Source organism: Coloeus monedula, assembly GCF_965178545.1.
Source record: "Coloeus monedula genome assembly, chromosome: 24".
NCBI classification, from domain to species: Eukaryota; Metazoa; Chordata; class Aves; order Passeriformes; family Corvidae; genus Coloeus; species Coloeus monedula.
In genome coordinates, this window is record NC_138804.1 from 7,085,996 (window position 1) to 7,102,804 (window position 16,809).

Consider the following 16,809-nt stretch of genomic DNA (forward strand, 5'->3'; position numbering starts at 1 on the left):
TCCAGCATGAGTCATCCCCACCCCGAGCTTTCAGCCTCTCCATAACAACATTCCTTCTCTCTGATCTCAGATCCTGGCTGTGATCACTCCCTGTCTAGTCCTCCTTCCTCCATCCACATGGTCCCTCAGCCCAGACTCGGTCCCCAGCTGAAGCAGCAGAGAGCAGAGGGCTTTTCCAGGATTACCAGAGCTTCTAAACAAGGACTCAGATCCCCTCCCTCCCCCTAAAATCAAGAGGAGGTGCCCAGTTATCATGAGATCCAATTTTTCTCTCTTTAAAGAGACACAGTGGTGCTGGCTCTTTTTCATATTGTTTTATGTTGTTCCTTCCATCCCAGATGTGTCTGTAAGAGCCGCCACCACCACCCTCTCCCAGGGCACAGGAAAAATGCTCTGAGCTTTTGGTCCTGTACATCCTCTGCCCTGCCATGGGCTCTTCTCCAAAACCTCCTCCCTGAGCCCCCTCTTCTCTCCCTGCTGTCACTTTTATCCCCAGTGAGTTCTTCTCTTCAGCCCTCTTCTCCTCTGGAGGGACGTGGTCCCACTGTCTGCAAGGACACAGGAGGAACCCATATCCCCATCCCAGCAGCTTCTGTCTTAGGAAGGGCGGAAGATCCTGGCTGAGCTCTTCCTGCCCTGCCCAGTCCACCTTTAACCCTGGAGAACCACAGGCAGCTTCCCTTTCCCCCAGTCCTGCGTCCAGCATCTCTCCCCACATTAACAGCTGACCCCTGGGGGAGACCAGCTCCCTCAGAGCATCACTGGTGACCTGGGACTGGAAAACTGCTGTGGAGCAGGATCCTGTACAGGGAGAAGCACTGCTGGAGCTTGGTGGCCTCTCCCAGCCCCATGCTGCCAGCCCCCTGCCCTGCCCATGCTGCTGAACTGCCAACCCCTGCTCTGAAAGCCACCAGCACTGAGCTCCCACCACTTCCCTCTCCGGATCTTTGGCCAGCACTGCCTGGCACAGGTACAGCCTCTGAATAGAAATCAAATTTTGCTCAAAAGCATTAATTTCTTCTGGATCATGGGGTGCCCAGATGGGTTCCAGTGGTGGCAAAGGGAGACCTTGAATGTGTTGCTTGAACAGCTTGAAAAGCCAAAGTCAAATCCCGGTCCTCCCTGGGCAGGTGTGTTCCTTGCATGGAATGCTTGGATGAGTGAGGCATCACTCCACTCCAGCAGTGCAGGTGGCACCTTGGGCCCACAGCCATAATCCCTTCCCTCAAGAAACTCCAAAGATTCACAGAAGTTGCTTTAATTGAGCCTGCCAAAGGGGCAGAGAACTGACCCCATGCAGAATTCCCCCAGAACTGGGGATTTTATTTCCCTCATCATCAACCCTCTGGATGATGCTCCTCGCCAGAGACAGGTGAGGAACAGACTGGTGTCCTGCACCTCGTTTTTGAGCTTTATCCCTAAAAACCTTTCCCGGGAAGTGCTCCCTGCCATAGAGACATCCTGGATCTGCTTGTGGATTGTGGGGTGTCAGTCACAAAGTCACACAGGGAATTGCCGAGTTGTTTTGTGGCTCCCTAGGGAGAGCGGGGATCTGGGGAATGTGACCTTGGTGCACTTTTAATTAAAGGCCGAGAAAGTGCCTCTGCCTGCTGAACATCTGGGCGTCTGGGTGAGATGAGGCGGAATCTCCACAGCACTTACTGGAGTGTTGGGGTGTGGTGTTGGGGTGGCAGTGTGCTTGGATTGGCAGTTTCGGTGCGTCAGGATGTGCCCGTGGTCCTTAGAGCTGCGGGATGCTGCTCACTGTGGGGATGGTGATGTGGGCACGGGGGGGAGGAAATGGGGATGAGGGGATGGGCACGCGGGGATGGAGAGGAGGGGATGAGGGTGCAGAAATGGGGGTGCTGTGCCATAATCCCTGCGGCTGACAGAGAGATTTGTTGTGTGTTCGGCAAGTTCAGAGGAGAGGAAACAAAGCCCTGCACTCTGAGCAGCTCCTTGCAGAGGGTCCTCGCTCTGCGCCTGCCTGGAGGAGAAAGTGCCTCTGGAACCTGCGTTAGCACCGTCTGGGGGGGCTGCAGCAAACGCCTCCACTGCCAGGATTAATGTGGGGTAATGCTTCATCCCAACTGCTGAACTCCCTGTGCTGAAAGGGGGGATCCACTGCAGCCCCAGTCCCGGTGCAGGCTGGCCTGGCTTGGAGAACTGGGATCTTCTGGTGCACTGCAGGCTGGGGGCTGGGGGGCTGTGCTGGAGGGGTGGAGAAGAGTCTCTGAGCTCTGAGTATTTCATAGGATCAGAGAATCAGGCAATAGTTTGGCTGGGAAGGGTCCTTAAAGACCATCCAGTTTCAACCCTCCCCGCGGCGGGGGCAGGGACACCTTCCACTGGAGCATCCCCCGGCGCGGCAGGGCCCTTCCTGCGGGGGGGGGGTCTGGGGTCGCCGCTGGGCGAGGGGACCCGGGAGCGGAGCGGGGCGGAGGAAGGATCCCAGCCCGGCCCCTTCCATCCCCCGCCGCTCCCGGCCCCGCTCGGAGCCGGGAAAATCCCAAATCCCACCGATCCCGCACAGCGATCGCAACTTTCCCACGCCCGGGAAGCGGCCGCGGGCCCAGCCGGAGCCCGGCCCGGGGGGGGCACAGGGGGGTCCCGTCCCGTCCGCGTCCCCCCCGCCCGACCCCGCCGCGCTCCGCCCCCCGCGGGGCCGGGGCGGGACCCGGGGCCGGGCGGAACCCGCCGCCCCCCCGCCCGCGCCCAGACGTCCCGGCGGCGGCGAGCGGGGAGCCGGAATCTCAGCGCCCCGCCGGCTCCTGCCGCTCCATGGCCCCGGCCGCAGCGGCGGAGCCCAGCGCCCGCCGCCCCCGGGGCACCGGCCCCGGCGGGAGGAGCATGGCTCGGCGGCCGCCGGTGAGTGCGGGGACGGGGGGACGGCGGGGGGAACACGGACACGGACACACGGCACCGGCCGCACACCCACATCAGCCCCGGGCACACGGACCCCGGGCGGGATGCGCGCCGGGCACCGCGGACACGCAGCACCCGCGGGCACCCGACTGCCGCTGGCACCGGGCACCCCCAGGCAGGCATTGAGCACCCGCGGGCACCCATGGACAGACACCGGGCACCCACGGGCACTGCGCACTGAGGGGCACCGGGCACCCACGGACACGGTGTACCCAGAGACACCAGTCTGCTCCCGCAGACCCCGAGCACACGCAGGGACACTCGGACACGCACACGGACTCACACCCGCACATCCACACTCGCATGCACACCCAGCTGTGCACAGATGTGCACACACACACTCCTATGCAAGCCCGCACAGGAGCACACGCGCCTTCACACAGCCAAAACCCGGGAGCTGGGCAGAACTGCCCAATCCCAGCACTTTTTGCTGTTCCCGGGGCTCCTGGCAGAGGGCTGGGGCGAGGAGTGGCCCCACAGCTCATCCCCACGCAGGGTTTGATGTAGAGACTCGAGAGAGGAGAAATGGGTGGAAATTATCCCAGTAGATCCGGGAGTTTGGGATCGCGAGGGCCTGTGGGCACAAGGGGCTCAGCTTTGTGGTGTGGAGGGGTCAGCGACCGCAGCCGGACCAGCGGCTCCGTCTCACCTCTAGGTGGGTTTGGATCCTTATTTACGAAATCAGGGAGATGTGTCTTTTGCAGGGTAAAGAGTAGGGGAGATGGAGGGTTTAAAAAGCTGGAGGTAAGGGTGATGCCAGCTGGGAACACAGCTGGGAACTTAATTGCTTGCAGGCCGAGGGGGATGTGGGCCTGTGGAGTGGGAGATGGGATCTGTGTGTCTGTACCCCCTGGATAACTTGGGCCATGCCTGGGAGCAGGGAGGCAGCCCCCTGAGACTCCGTCCCTCCCTTCCCGCCTCCCTCCGTGGTGGTAGGGATTTTTCAAAGGAGCAGCAGGGAAGGTGCCAAATTCAGAAAGAGTTTGGTCCTAATTCCCTGGAAATCCCAGCCTATGGAATTTTTCTTTACTCTCCTTCCTTTTCTCTTGGCCGCAGTGATTTGCAAGGTGCTTGGCCACAGCCTGCATCCTTGGCTGCCCTGCCACCCCACATCACTTCCCAGAGGCAGGAATTCTCCCAGGAAATCCCTCTGAGCCCCTCACTCCTCCCCCTCCTTAAAGCGAGCAAAGAGCTGCCGTTAGAAATCCGCTTTCCATTTAAATTTAGATGTCTGCATTATCTTGAATTTGGATTTATTAATTATTTGCATCTGGTTCCTATCAAAAAAGTTGAGCAATGCAGATGTCCTGATTTCGGCATTGGCTTGGGGGAGAAACACCAAATTTGCGGCATTTCCATTGTCTTCTTAGACAATGGCCCATCAGAAGCAGCCGGGAATTATGCTCCCGATCCCATCGCAGGGATCTGACATGTCAGAGTTAAGCATCATCCAAGTTGCCTGAGCTCCTCGCCATGGGTGACTGCAGCTCATTTCCCAGCCGTGGAGATTAGTCTAATTAGCAGAGCAAATCTGGGTAAGGCAAGCGCTGGTAATTAGTAATCAGTGGGATGTTTCCACACACTTTCTTTTGCCTGAGGGGTGAGAGGCGTTTAGAGCATGGCCCCGTTTTTTAGGAGCAGGGAGGAGTTTGGAGAAGTCAAGGGGAATGGAGCTGGAGCTACTGGTGGCACTGGCGGCTCTCACTCCTCACATCACATTTGCCCATCAGAATCTTCTGCCTGGGGTCACGCACAGGGTGGAAAGCAAAGGGAGAGACCCGCATGTCCCCAAACCACCCCAGCACCATCTTTCCCTGGATCATATTCCAAGTGACGGCAGTGCCCTTGGTGGCTCCTGACTGCAGTCTGGGATGTGTGGCCCGATGATGGGAAGCTGGTGCCGGTGCTTCTGCAGGTGTGGGGGTGATGCCTCTGTTGACAGGTGCTTGTTGGAGGTGGTTGTGCATTAACCCCTCCTCCATCCCATCCTTCACCTGGGAAAACTGAGGTCTCCACTGCTGTGGAGAGAGGGATAAAGGGCCCTTCAGACCTTTGGGTTGTCACTCCCAAGGTCTTCTGTGCTGCAGCAAAGGTGAAAATCTGTCACAGCCCCCATGAGACTCCCAGTTTGGGACCAGAAGGTGATTTTCGCTGTGAAGGGGGAAAATCCTTCCCATGCTGTGGTAATTAGTGTTACTGAGTTTATGTGGAAGCTTCTGTGAGGGAACTTAATTGTGGTTGATTAACAGGTGTCCCCAGCTAAGGCTGGAGCTGGAGCCACAGATTTTGTCACTGCATTGGGAACATGCTTGTGCCACATTCACACAGGAGGTTTTATCCCTCGGGAATGAGCCTGGGGGAGGCTCCGGACTGGGAGTTGCCAGTGGGTGCTGGGGTGGTGACAGGGTTTGCTCCAGCTGGGAGACCCCCCAGAAAAATGTCTGGCAGATTTTTCTCCTATTCCCTCCCTCTGAGACCTTTATGTGTAGCCAAGGAGGGGAATTTGAAGTGAACTCAGAAAACCAGGAAAGGAGGAGGCACCGCAGAGCTGGGGATATGGGGGCTCAGACCATCCCGAGTATCCAGCACGAGGGATGCACCGTGCACTGGGATCACTGCTGCTCCCCTGCTGGCCTTGGCTTTGGTCTCCTGCAGCCAGGATGGGAGGTGGGATGGGGAAGGAGCTGGTGCCTGGGTGCTGCTCCTGTGGTCCCCTACTGCCCCATGCTGGGGGCGGCATTGGAGGCTGGGCTGAAAAGGAGTTATTTTTAAGCATCACATCTCAGTGCAGGCTGTCATTCCCATTCTCCGTACCTTCCCGGTGGGTGGGAAAGCTGGGGGGGCTCCAGCAGCTCGACACAGCCTCATACCCAGAAGATCTTGGCTGCCTGGTTCCCCTTTCCTCGTGGAGAGGAATCTGAGGGAGCTCAGACAGCACAGGCTTGGATGTCACAGGCTCCCCAGGGCTTGGATGAGGCAGAGGGGGGCTGGGCTATGCTCACTGGTTTGGGGTCTCACCCATCACCGTGGCCTTTAGACACACTGCAAGCTTTGCTGGCTGATTCAGCAGTGAATTGCAAAATCAGTTTACTCCCAAAATCAGGAGAGCATCTTAAAGTCACAGTATTTTTGGAAAAGAAAAGGAAAACTGAGGTGTTTTCTGTTTGTTTGGTGTTTCTCAGGTGTTCATTACAGCCGGGGCTGCTCCTGTGCCAGCTCCCGGGGTGATGCCCTGCAGAGGACCCATGGGATGGGATCCTACATCCAGGGTGGGATCCTGGGTGCAGAATGGGATCATGCCCCACAGTTGGGCAATGCAGCCTGGGATGGGGTATGACAGCAGTGGGAACACTCTCCCCAGGGAGATGCTGGATTTTAATTCCCTTCTATGTGGTGGAGGCTGTCCCGCAGTGAGGCCCTTTCCAGGTGTGAGCCAAGGAAAATAAAAAGCTCCTGGAAGGATAACTGGCAAGAGGGATAAGCCTGCAAGGGGAAGGCCCTCAGAGCTGCCTGCACTTGGCCCTTTTCAGTATGGCATTTCTGCATCTCCAGCCCATCACTGAGCTGGGTGGCACCTCCTGTGGCACAGGACTGGAGTGGCACTTCCAAACACTGGCACAGCCCCTCATCCAGAGGGAGATTTGGAGGCCAGTTCTGCTTTTTGATAGCCTTTGATGCTGCAAATTCAGGGTGGCAGTGTGGTCATAGCAGGAGCAGAGCATCCCAGGGACACGCAGGGGATGTGAGGATCCCTCTGCAAGAGGGACCCTTCCCAAATTCTGCTTTGCCACCACCCAGCTCTGCTGCTGTGGATGCATTGGGATTTAGTGTCAAATTTTAGGAGCATCAGTCTACGAAGGCGGCGGGAGAGGATTGAGGTGGGAGGGTGGAGCCAGCAATGTGCCTTCGTGATGGGGGGGATTAGAGAAATATTTGGGTTTATTTTAATGCCAGGCTTATTGCGGGGATTGGGAGCTTAACCTGGCAGCAGAGCAGCGCTCATCCCGCTTCAGAACGACGTTTACAGTTCCATACTGTCATTCCATACTGTCATTCCTTCCCGCCGGGAATCAAAACCTCAGAGCTGGTCCTGGTGAGCCACAAATGCCTCCGGGCTGGAGGGAGGTGGCCAGGAATGCCAAGCCACTGCCTGTCCCCGTGCTCCGGCAGCACCCCCAGGAGCCCCGTTCCTGCTCTCCGAGCTGCTCCAACGTGGGATTAATCCATCCGCGGGAGTGTCGGCGGCTGTGGGGTGCAGGAGGGGATGGCAGCGCTGGGTCCTGTATTTTCTTTAATTTCTTTTTTTTTTAAAGGGTTATATAACCTTGGGGATTCTATTAATAAAAATAATGGTTTTGAACTCTGGGAACAGCCAGCCCCAGCAATGAGCAAGGAAATGCTCCAAGTTCAGAACATGGCAGTGTGGAGATAAGGGACAGGCACTCTGGGCAGGAATAGTGGCCGGGGCTACAGAGGGGATTCCCTGCCTGAGGCAGATTCGTGGCATCTGCCTGTCCCTCCTGCCAGCAGCTCCGTGCCCGTGCCCAGGGATAAGGAGAGGAGGTGGGAAGGGGGTTGTTTCAGCCCCAGCATGGTCTGGACCCTGTGGATGTGGGGTGGGTGGGCACCTCTCGTCCTCCTGCTCCCCATCCTAAGCAGCCTGAGATGAACCCCAGACTGTATCCAGTGCAAAAGTGTGGCAAAAGTGAACATCACCTGGACCTAAAGCATTGCCCTGGATGGGATCCAGGGGATGCTCAATGTCCTCACAGGCAGGACCCCAGGGATGCTTGTTGTCCCCATGGGATGCTCTTTGTCCCCACAGGTGGGACACCAGGGATGCTCCTGTCCCTGTGGACACTGGCCTTGATTCCACAGGGTGGGTTAGAGAGGAAAACAGCAGAACTGGGGTTAAAGAAGCATGGCTGAGATTCTGGAATAAACCAGGGGGTGCCTGGTGTGAGTGAGTTGGGGGTCATGAGCCGTGGGGGTTTCATATTTCACCCCCAGCAGTGTCCAAGGCTTTCTCTTGCAATGTAGGGGGTCATTCTCTTTTTAATTCCTAAGTAGCCAGCAAGGCATTTAAAGGGTTTGCTATAAAATTAGGAGAGTTTGAAGCTAAGGTGGAAATGGGAGAAAATGGAGACATAACCTAAATCAGGGCATTTGGAGGCAAAAACCCCACAGTCTTTGGGATGTGTTCAAGTGTCCAGTTGCTTCCCTTTAATACCAAAATATTTAAAGCCTCATTTTTCCATTCAGGATGAATGTTGCTTTGGGTTTATTGTGTTTCTCCCTTTGCCATGTGGGATTATCAACTTATTTTCCAGAAAGCCTTAACACCCCACTCAGCAGTGGCCTGGGGTTTGGTCTGGTTTTTTGGGGACTTTATTTTTTTTCCCTTTAAATCTCCCTTGCTCAAGTAGTCACAGCTTGACAGCTTTGTGCCAGGAACAAACTGTCATCCTGGAACTCGTATCTTTTAATTCCTTCCCTCTGATGCTAATAACACCTTAAGATGATTAACCGGGGAAAAAAAAATGTAGTATTTTTCTGCTGTTTGGATGCTGGTCACTGGCTCTAGGCACTTCATTCATCTCGGGGAGTAAAATTGGAGAGGTCACCCCTCTCCTCCCACAGGGTACTCCTTGGGTTTAGTTTCTGGACTTGAATTGCTGCATGTCCATGATTCCGTGTTGTCCAAATGCTTTTCTTGACAGTTTAAGATGAATTGGGGTGAGAAGCCCCCTCCCACAGCATCCCTTGGCTGGGGGCCACCCTGCAGCTCTCCCTGCTCACATCCCCTTTGGGATGTTCCTTTGGGAACCGCCTGGGCAGCATTCCCTTGCTGGCAGTGCCCAGAGACACAGGAGAGTGCATGGACACTCCGTCCTGCCCCAGCCTCACTGCCAGCCATGCTGGGCACACAGCACTGCACTGTGAGGACACGGATTCCTGTCAGCATGAGCTTATTTATATTTTTTTAAAGATGTTTTTGGTCTGGGACATGTTCAAGGCCTGTTTTAGCTTCCCAGGGTTCCACTTATCCCAGGCACAATGGTGCCAGCCCAGCTGATGCTTCCCACCAGGCTGGTCACCGGTTGTGTTGGGCAGCAGCTTCCACACCTTTTTGCTTGTCTAGGAAATAAAGTTCTGGATAAAAATGACACACCATGCACTGTAAATCCCTGTAAATCCCTAGATGTGGAGTTTGGTGTTGGTGTGTGTGAGGGTGGGATCCTGGGGATGCGCTGAGCAGGTCAGGGAAAAAAAAAACTCTTTTAGCTTAAATTCTCCATGGATTGGTGGGTCCTGCTATCTGATGAGCGGCTTGATACTGGTTTAGGTTTTTAGGTTGTGCTTGGATCATCACTCACAGGGCCCTGGGTGGTGCGGCTGTGTCAGACCTTTCATTTGGGTTTCCAGGTGCCTCAGTTTCCCCCGAAGATGAATAAAGAGCCCCTTCCCTCGGTGCTCTTGTGGCAGACTGGGGGTGGCACCTTCTCAGGTGTCACAGGACTGGGGTGACCCAGGACAGGTCCCTTGGGCCCCGATGCCAGCGATGGCTCTGTGCTGGATGTGGCACAGCTGTCCTCACTTCCTGCGCAGCTCAGGAGTTTAGAGGGATGAATCTGAGGGCTTTGGGAGTGTGGTTGGAAGGGGCTCCTCAGCCCTTCACTCCTGAGTGGGGAGAGAGAAATGACCTGAGGAAAGAGGGGAGCAGTGGGGCAGAGCAAAGCTGCTGGTCCCTGACCGGTGTCACCTGTGGGCTCGGTGTCCTTGTGCTCCCGGCATCCCGTGCTCCTGGTGTCCCTGTGCCCTCCATGTTCCCAGCACCCCCATGCTCCCAGTGTCCCTGTGGTCCCCGTGCTCCAGCATCCTGGGCACACAGACCCCCAGTGACGCCTGCTCACCTTTTTCTCCTTCCGTCCTGCAGGAATTGCAGCTGAGCCAGAGACGATGACTGCGGAGAGCGCCGAATCCAGCAGGCCCATGCGGGAGCCGGAGCAGGGGGGCCCCAAGGTGCCGGTGCCCCCTGTCCCACCGCGGCGCCGGGGCCGCCGCCTGCGGCGCAAGCCCCCGATGGAGCCCCCGCTGAAGGGGCAGCTCCGCATGCGCTCACCCGCAGGAGCCTTCGTCATGGTGGGCATCTCGGTGGTGCTGGTGGGCATGACCATTGCCGTGGTGGGCTACTGGCCTCACCGGGGACATGGGGGCACCGGGGCCAGCGCGGGGAACACCAGTGTGGTGGGGGACACGAGGAGGGAGGTGGCGGCCGGGCGCCACGTGCCCCACAGCGAGAAGCTGAAGCTGATTGGCCCCGTCATCATGGGCATCGGGCTCTTCATCTTCATCTGCGCCAACACGATGCTGTATGAGAACAGGGACATGGAGACCCGGCGGCTGATGCAGAAGGGGCTCTACGGCCTGGCAGGGGGGCTGCCCAAGGGGACCAGCCCCGAGGATGGCCACTGCCAGCACGGGGACAGCCAGCCCGTCCCCAAGGCCAACGCTGAGTGTGTGGAGGGCTGTTACCAGGTGGACCTGTCCTGCCAGCCCTGTCCTGGCCCTGGCAGCAAGTGGTCCGACTGCTACGGCCCCAACAGGCTCCAGACCATGGCCGAGTTCCTGCAGCACCCAGCAGCTTCCCCTGCGGCCTCTCCCCATAGTCTCCGCTCCACTGAGGTGAACCTGAGCCTCCCGTGCCGTGCCGGAGCCGAGTCCCTCCTGTCCTCGGCTGTTGGGGCCCTGGCACTGCCCATCATCAAGCTCAACAACTGCTTGCTGGACGGGGCAGCACGGGCAGCTGGCGGGAGGGCAGAGAGGGGCCCTTCTGAGCATCCCCCCAAAACACCACAGCTCTCCCGGGCTCCGCTTTCCATCGGTGACAGCACCGCACCCTGCGGCCAGGACGGTGGCAGTGGTGATGGTGGTGGTGGCCACATTGTCATCAACATGGGTGGTGGCTGTCCCGGCGCGGAGCCGCTGGTGGAGCTCAGCCCCGATGTGCACCTCCACATCCCGGGACATTCCAAATCCCTGGACCTTGGCCGGCCAGGGGTGCTGCTGGTGGCCCCCATCAAGGACCGCAAGAACCGGAGCTGGCCCCGGCTGGACCACGTCAGTCTGGTGGGCTTCGCCAAACTGGAAAGTACTGGCGAGTCCTCGGACCGGCTGCTGGAGCCCAGCGAGCCCCCAAGTCGGGGTGAGCCCCGACCCAGCTCCTGGGTAGTGGGGATGGAGCAGGGCACGCGAGTCTGATGTCCCCAACACCTCTGGGGACTGTAACAACATCCCAGTCCCTCATCCTGGCCCCAGTACCCACCAGCAACCCCAAAACCCCACATCCAGGGGTGTTTGGGGGTGGCATTTTTAAGCCGATGCCAAGAGGAAGGTCCTGACCCTCTGCTCCTGGGGGAGGATTTGCCTAGGGTGGGATGTCCTTCATGGTGGATGCCCTTGGCCTTACAAGCCCTTCTCCTGGTGGCTTTTCTGGAGGAGTCCTCACTTTGAGACCCCACGCAAATTGTGGGATGGGGACATGGGGGCGGGTGAAGTTCACCAGCCCCCACAGCACTTTATTTCAGCAGGGTTGGGGTGGGGAGATGCTTTGGGGGGTGGTGTCCCCTTGTCCAGCCTCAACCCACCGGAAAATTTGCTTGGCCAGAGCACATAGGCCCAGCAGGGCTATTAAATATTATCTGGATGCCATGTGGTCCTGCCTTGCCTCCTCCTATTGCCCGTGGGATGCTCGGGAGGGGCAGCGCCTGCAGCAGTGGGTCCAGAGGGTCTGTGAGAACTTGCCTCCAGCCAGGCTCCACTGAAGAAGGGATGCTCCGTAACCAGCTGCTCAGCATCCACAGGATGAGGGGATAAGCTCAAGGTTTGGAGTTTTTATGGAGAGAAGGGATGCAAAAGGTGCCCGGGGAGCTGCAGGCAGCGAGCGAGGTGCTGCTGCGCATTCTGAGAGCCTCTCTGTGGATCTGGGTTTGTTTGTGCTGGTTTTTGGTGGGATGAAGGATGCAGGTAGTGGGAGAAAGGGTGTGAAGGGACAGAGAGGTGGGCGAGTGTCAGTGCTGATTTTGCCAGGTCCTGTTTGGTGTCGTGGTGTTACTCAGTGGCTGCTGGATGCAGAACAGGAGCTGTATGGAATGAGGCCAGAGAGGCGGCCTCGGCACTGGGGTGGATTCCTGGAGAAAAGGGAGCTGGGGGTTCATCCCATCCCTTCTTACTCCCTCCAGCTCTCTCTTGGGCAGGAGGAGCCCTGGGATGCTGGGGGTGTGGAAGGATGGATTGGAGCGATAGGATGAGGACGGCTCTGCTCTCCAGCAACTCAGGAGGCTTCAAAATGGCTGTGGCAGCCTAGATGGGAACTTTGCCTTTTGCTTTCCCAAAACCAGGGCCTGTTTGAATGGCTGAAATATGTTTTATCTGTATGAAGTGTTTGGGGGGTTTTATTCCTGTCTCTGCTTCTCCCTCTCTGGTCTGAACACAGAGTGTCAGACCTTGCAAACTTTGGGGACAATGTCCTTCTCCAGATCGAAACATCCCAGCAAAATCATTTGGAATTTGCCTTTTCTACCCCAGCCCCCTCTTTTCCCAAAAAGCAACCCCCCACAGTGTTTTGGGGGTTTTTTTCTGCTTTACAAGGGAAAGCTCTGTCTGTTTCCAATGCCAGCCCTCCCAGAGAGGTTTGGTTCAGGTTCCCCCTGTGCAGGGAACAGGGATGGGACCAACAGCTGCAGTTTGGAGCCAATTGCATCCCAAAGGATTCTCCGGGAGTGATACCAGCCCGAGCCCAGCTATTTATTCGGCTGCTTAATCTCGACATTATTTAGGCACTGATTCAATGCAATAAACAGCAACAAGAGAAAGTCACCATTGGGGTCTGCCCTGGAGCAGCATCCCAAGGGAAGTGCCAGAAGGTTGTTTATGTCCAAAAATAACTTTATATTTGGGCTTAACCAGCTGCAGCCAGAGCTGATGCCGGGCCCTGGGCCATGCTTTGGGAACTGGCAGCAAGAAATTGGAGCCCAAAATGCCACAAGGAGCTGCACCAGAAGCTACTGGGTGCTTTTGTTTTCATTTTTCCCCTTCATTTTCTGGCTGGGGCTCAGTCCAACCGTGGGAAATGGCTGGATCACAGGGGAACTTGCCTGGATCATGTGCCTGCACCAGCATCGTCCTCCTGCCCCATCCTCCTTCCCAGCTCAGCAGCATCCTCCAGGGAAGGCAATTCTGAGTCACACAGGGATCATTTCAAAATGCAAAGCAGCTCGATTAATTAATCTGGCAGGGTGAGAAGACCTGTGCCTTCTCCAGGGAGAGCAGCATCAGCGCATCCCTCACCTTCAGCTCCGCCTGTGGACACCGTTTCCAGAGTGTTTGTGGGATTTTAACAGTGCTGGTTTCAGCGGGTGGATGCCGTGTATGCTGTCCTCCCCGTGTGCTGGGAATAAACTGGGCAGGGATGAGGCTGAGTTAGAAACAGAAATTAAAAGAGAAAGTAGAAGTATACACCCTGGATAGAACCCTCCGTTGACTGCTTGGCTGCAGAGCTGTGAAGTGGAACAATCCTGGAAGCCCTGGAGATCTCACACTCGCAGTCTGTGAAGGGCAGTGCTTGGTGGTACCTTCTGTCCTGCTCAGAACAGGCTGGATACACTCTGGATTAAATATCCAGCTGTTGGCACCCCCCGGGGTATCCCACTCCAGGAGGTGGCCATTGCAGGAGGAGATTCCTACCAACAGAAGGGGGATTTCATCAAAAACACCGGCAAGGAAAACTGGGGGATTGTCCCCAACATCAACGTGTCCAGACTGACGAGGACTGACCCCGGGGGTCCCTCGGACCAGAGGATGGAATTTGGAGAGACCGAGAGCAATTGCCCTCACCACCAAGGGACCTCTCAGCTGGTGAATGGCTACAGGACAGCTTAGTTTGGGCCAAAAATGGATAAAATGTGGAAAATGAATTGAGGGAACCACTGCCACAGGCTGTGTGTGGGAGCTGTGCTCTGGGGAGGTGCAGACCGTGCCGGTGGCTGTTAGAGGGTCTCTCATGCCTAGGGACACCAGCGGGTCTCCAGATTTGCTGCTGGGACACCTCTGTCCCCGGGGAGCACAACAATCACAGCTGGGGACAATCACTCCCTGATCCTGCTCAGCTGTTGGCTGGTTGCAGCCCTTTCTCCTCTTCTTCTTCTTCCTCCTCCTCGTCCTCCTCTCCCCGCAGTGAGGCAGGTCACAGCCATGGATCTGCTTGGCCGGAGAGCCTTTCCTTAAGATTTAAGGTCTGTGGGAAGGCGAGGGCTCTGCTCGCAGAGCGCACTTGCAGTACAGCCAGGAGTGAGCGATCACGGCCGTAAATCTGCCGAGGTGCTTGGGAAGATGAAGTGTCGGGGACGGAGTGACCTGTGCTGGGTGAGTGTGGCTTTTGCCCGCCGTGGTTAAGGAGGAGCGGTGTGATGGGGGCGGGTGTGCTCCCCGGCTCTGTAACGCCCTGGCACCTCTCGGCAGGGGGCTGATCTTTGGTGCTTTATTTTAAAAAGGGCAGTAGTGCGATACGAAATGCCTGCCTGCACTAATGAGCCAGCACTGAGCCAAAGGAACCCATCCTAGTGCTTCCCGGTACCCAAGGGAGCTGGAATGGGGCTGGAGCTGGGGTGGGTTTGGGGGTAGTTGCCTAATTTTTTTAAATTTTTTTTTTCTGTGGGTTTGGGGGTGTCCTGTACAGGCTCCCTGGCACCCCAGGCTCTGCACATTAATCCTAGTGTAGAAATGGGCTGAGCAATGTGGGATGGATCTCCCTGGGGCTGGTCCTGGGTCGAAAGCCCAGTGTTGTCAGTGTCCATGTGATGTGTCCTGACAGCCGAACACTGGCACGGGGCTGGAGCCCAAGTCTCTGGGGCTTTGGCTAGGAGCCCATCAGGGACCACTGCCCATGCTGGGGGCAAAAAGCAAAAGATGCCCATGGATCTGTAGGAGTCCTGCAGTGGTGCTTCCTTGGGGGGTTGGGGACGGAGCAGGGATGAATCCAAGGCCATTGACCCAGCTGCTGCAGGGCCTGAGGTCACTCCCCACCTGGTTTTGGCTTTTCTTCCATGCCTCAGTTTCCCCAGTGATGGAGCTCAGAGCTGAGCTCAGCGTGTCCAACCTGGCCCATTGTCAACGTAATTCCTCTTTGACCTTTCAACCCTGTTCATCTCAGACCCTGGGATGAACAACCCTGGGCTCTCTCAGCTGGAAGTGATGGAGTTGCCCTGCTGCTGCCTGGCTCCCACAGCAATTCCCCCTGGAGCCCTCAGAGCAGCCCTGATCCTCTGGGAACACGACTGGCTGCTGAGCCCCCAAAACAGGAGAAACAGCCTAAAAATAGCCTGGGCTGGAACAAGCTGGAGACTGAAGGGGAACGTTCTCCTCCTGATGTGACAGCTGCTCCTGAGTTCCAGGATGAAGACACGAGGAAGGACCAGGGATGGGTGATGAAGGGAAGCGACTTTTGTGGCTTCTTCCTGAAGCATGGGATCTCCAAGACAGAGTCGTTGCCTTTCATGTGGGATCTGGGGGCTGGAGCTGGTGCGGGGCCACCCAGGAGCGCAGACTCAGCCCACCAGGAGCTGCTGCCTCCCGCACGGCCGGGACAAGGGGTTGGGGTTTTATTTATTTGCATCTGGATTGCCATGGTGTTTGTTTGCCTAATATTTTCCGTTGCTTGTAGCCAGACAAAACGCCACAGGCAGCATTACCACACCCTCTCCTGCTCTGGCTGTGAGGGGGATAAAGGCACCCTGGGCTTGGGACACCCACCCAGAGGGGCTGGAAGGGGGGAGGTCTCCTGGGATGGCCCCAGACAGTGCAGGATCGTGGCTGAGCATCGAGGTGGGTATTTACTGTCCCTGCACTTGTACCCTGAGGGAAATGAGCTGAAGACACTTTTCCCCTGGGCATTTGGGGTGGGGTTCAGCATCTCCTGTGCTGGGCTGTCCCTTCACTGGCGATGGCAACACTCCTGCCCAGCAAAGTGCTGTGGTTTGGGTGGATGGGCAATCCCTGGTGCCACTGATGTCCCTGCAGTGTGTCCAGGACAGGGATGTGCCAGAAGCCCCTTGGGAACCATCAGGCCCGTGTCCCCTCCCCATGGCAGTCCCTGATGGTGTTTCTGCCAGGACACATTGGTGCAGTCCAGCACAATCCCATATTGTTGTTGGAGCTGGTAGCTGTGGGACAGACTGGGACCCACAGGAGCCCGACAGAGCTTGGAGCTGCTCCCTAGGTGACGCTCAATAGGGCCAAGAGTGGGAGCAGGTGATGATGTCTTGGCCACTGAGCAGGGGACTGACACCCCAAAGCACAGCTGAGCAAAAGGACGAAGCCCTTTCTTGGCTGGTTGTCCCCAAGCGTGATGGTTTTGGGGCTGTGGTTCGTGCCCAGGCATGACCCCTCACACCAGCACGTTGTTTGAAGGTGCTGGGACCTCCCTGGGGCCCAGCTCCCCAGAACAGGGCTGGTTTTGGCATGACCCCGTGGGGGTTGGGGAGGGCAGGAGCCTGGGAGGTAACGGGACGTGGCTCTGCCGCAGAGCTGTGAGTGAATCACGCTGCTGTGACACTTACGGGAAAGCAGCCTCGGTGGTGGCAGTTTCCCAACTCTCCAGGGTCAGTTTCTGAGGCTCCTTGGTAATTTTGGCTTTACAGGACACTGAGATTTAATACTTGGAAGCAAACTGTCCAGGGTCAGGGTGGAAGAGGTGATGGCTGTCTGGAGCAATGGGAATTCAGTGCTTTAGTACAACATGCCCTATGCCACCCTTCCCTTTCTGCCTGTTAGGGAAATTGAGGCACGGGGAGGTACCACAGCCAGCCCCTGGGCTGCCCCTGCCCC

The 16,809-nt window shown here is 57.1% G+C and overlaps 1 protein-coding gene across 1 annotated transcript; it reads left to right on the plus strand.

Annotated features, from left to right (window-relative positions):
- Positions 1-2,740: 2,740 nt before the first annotated feature.
- On the plus strand, positions 2,741-11,187 carry TMEM200B (transmembrane protein 200B; the record flags this gene model as incomplete). Its single annotated transcript, XM_082296524.1, has 2 exons — positions 2,741-2,868; positions 9,863-11,187. The coding sequence occupies exon 2, from the start codon at positions 9,886-9,888 to the stop codon at positions 11,185-11,187; it is 1,302 nt and encodes a 433-aa protein (XP_082152650.1). The 5' UTR covers positions 2,741-2,868; positions 9,863-9,885.
- Between the last annotated feature and the right edge of the window lie 5,622 nt (positions 11,188-16,809).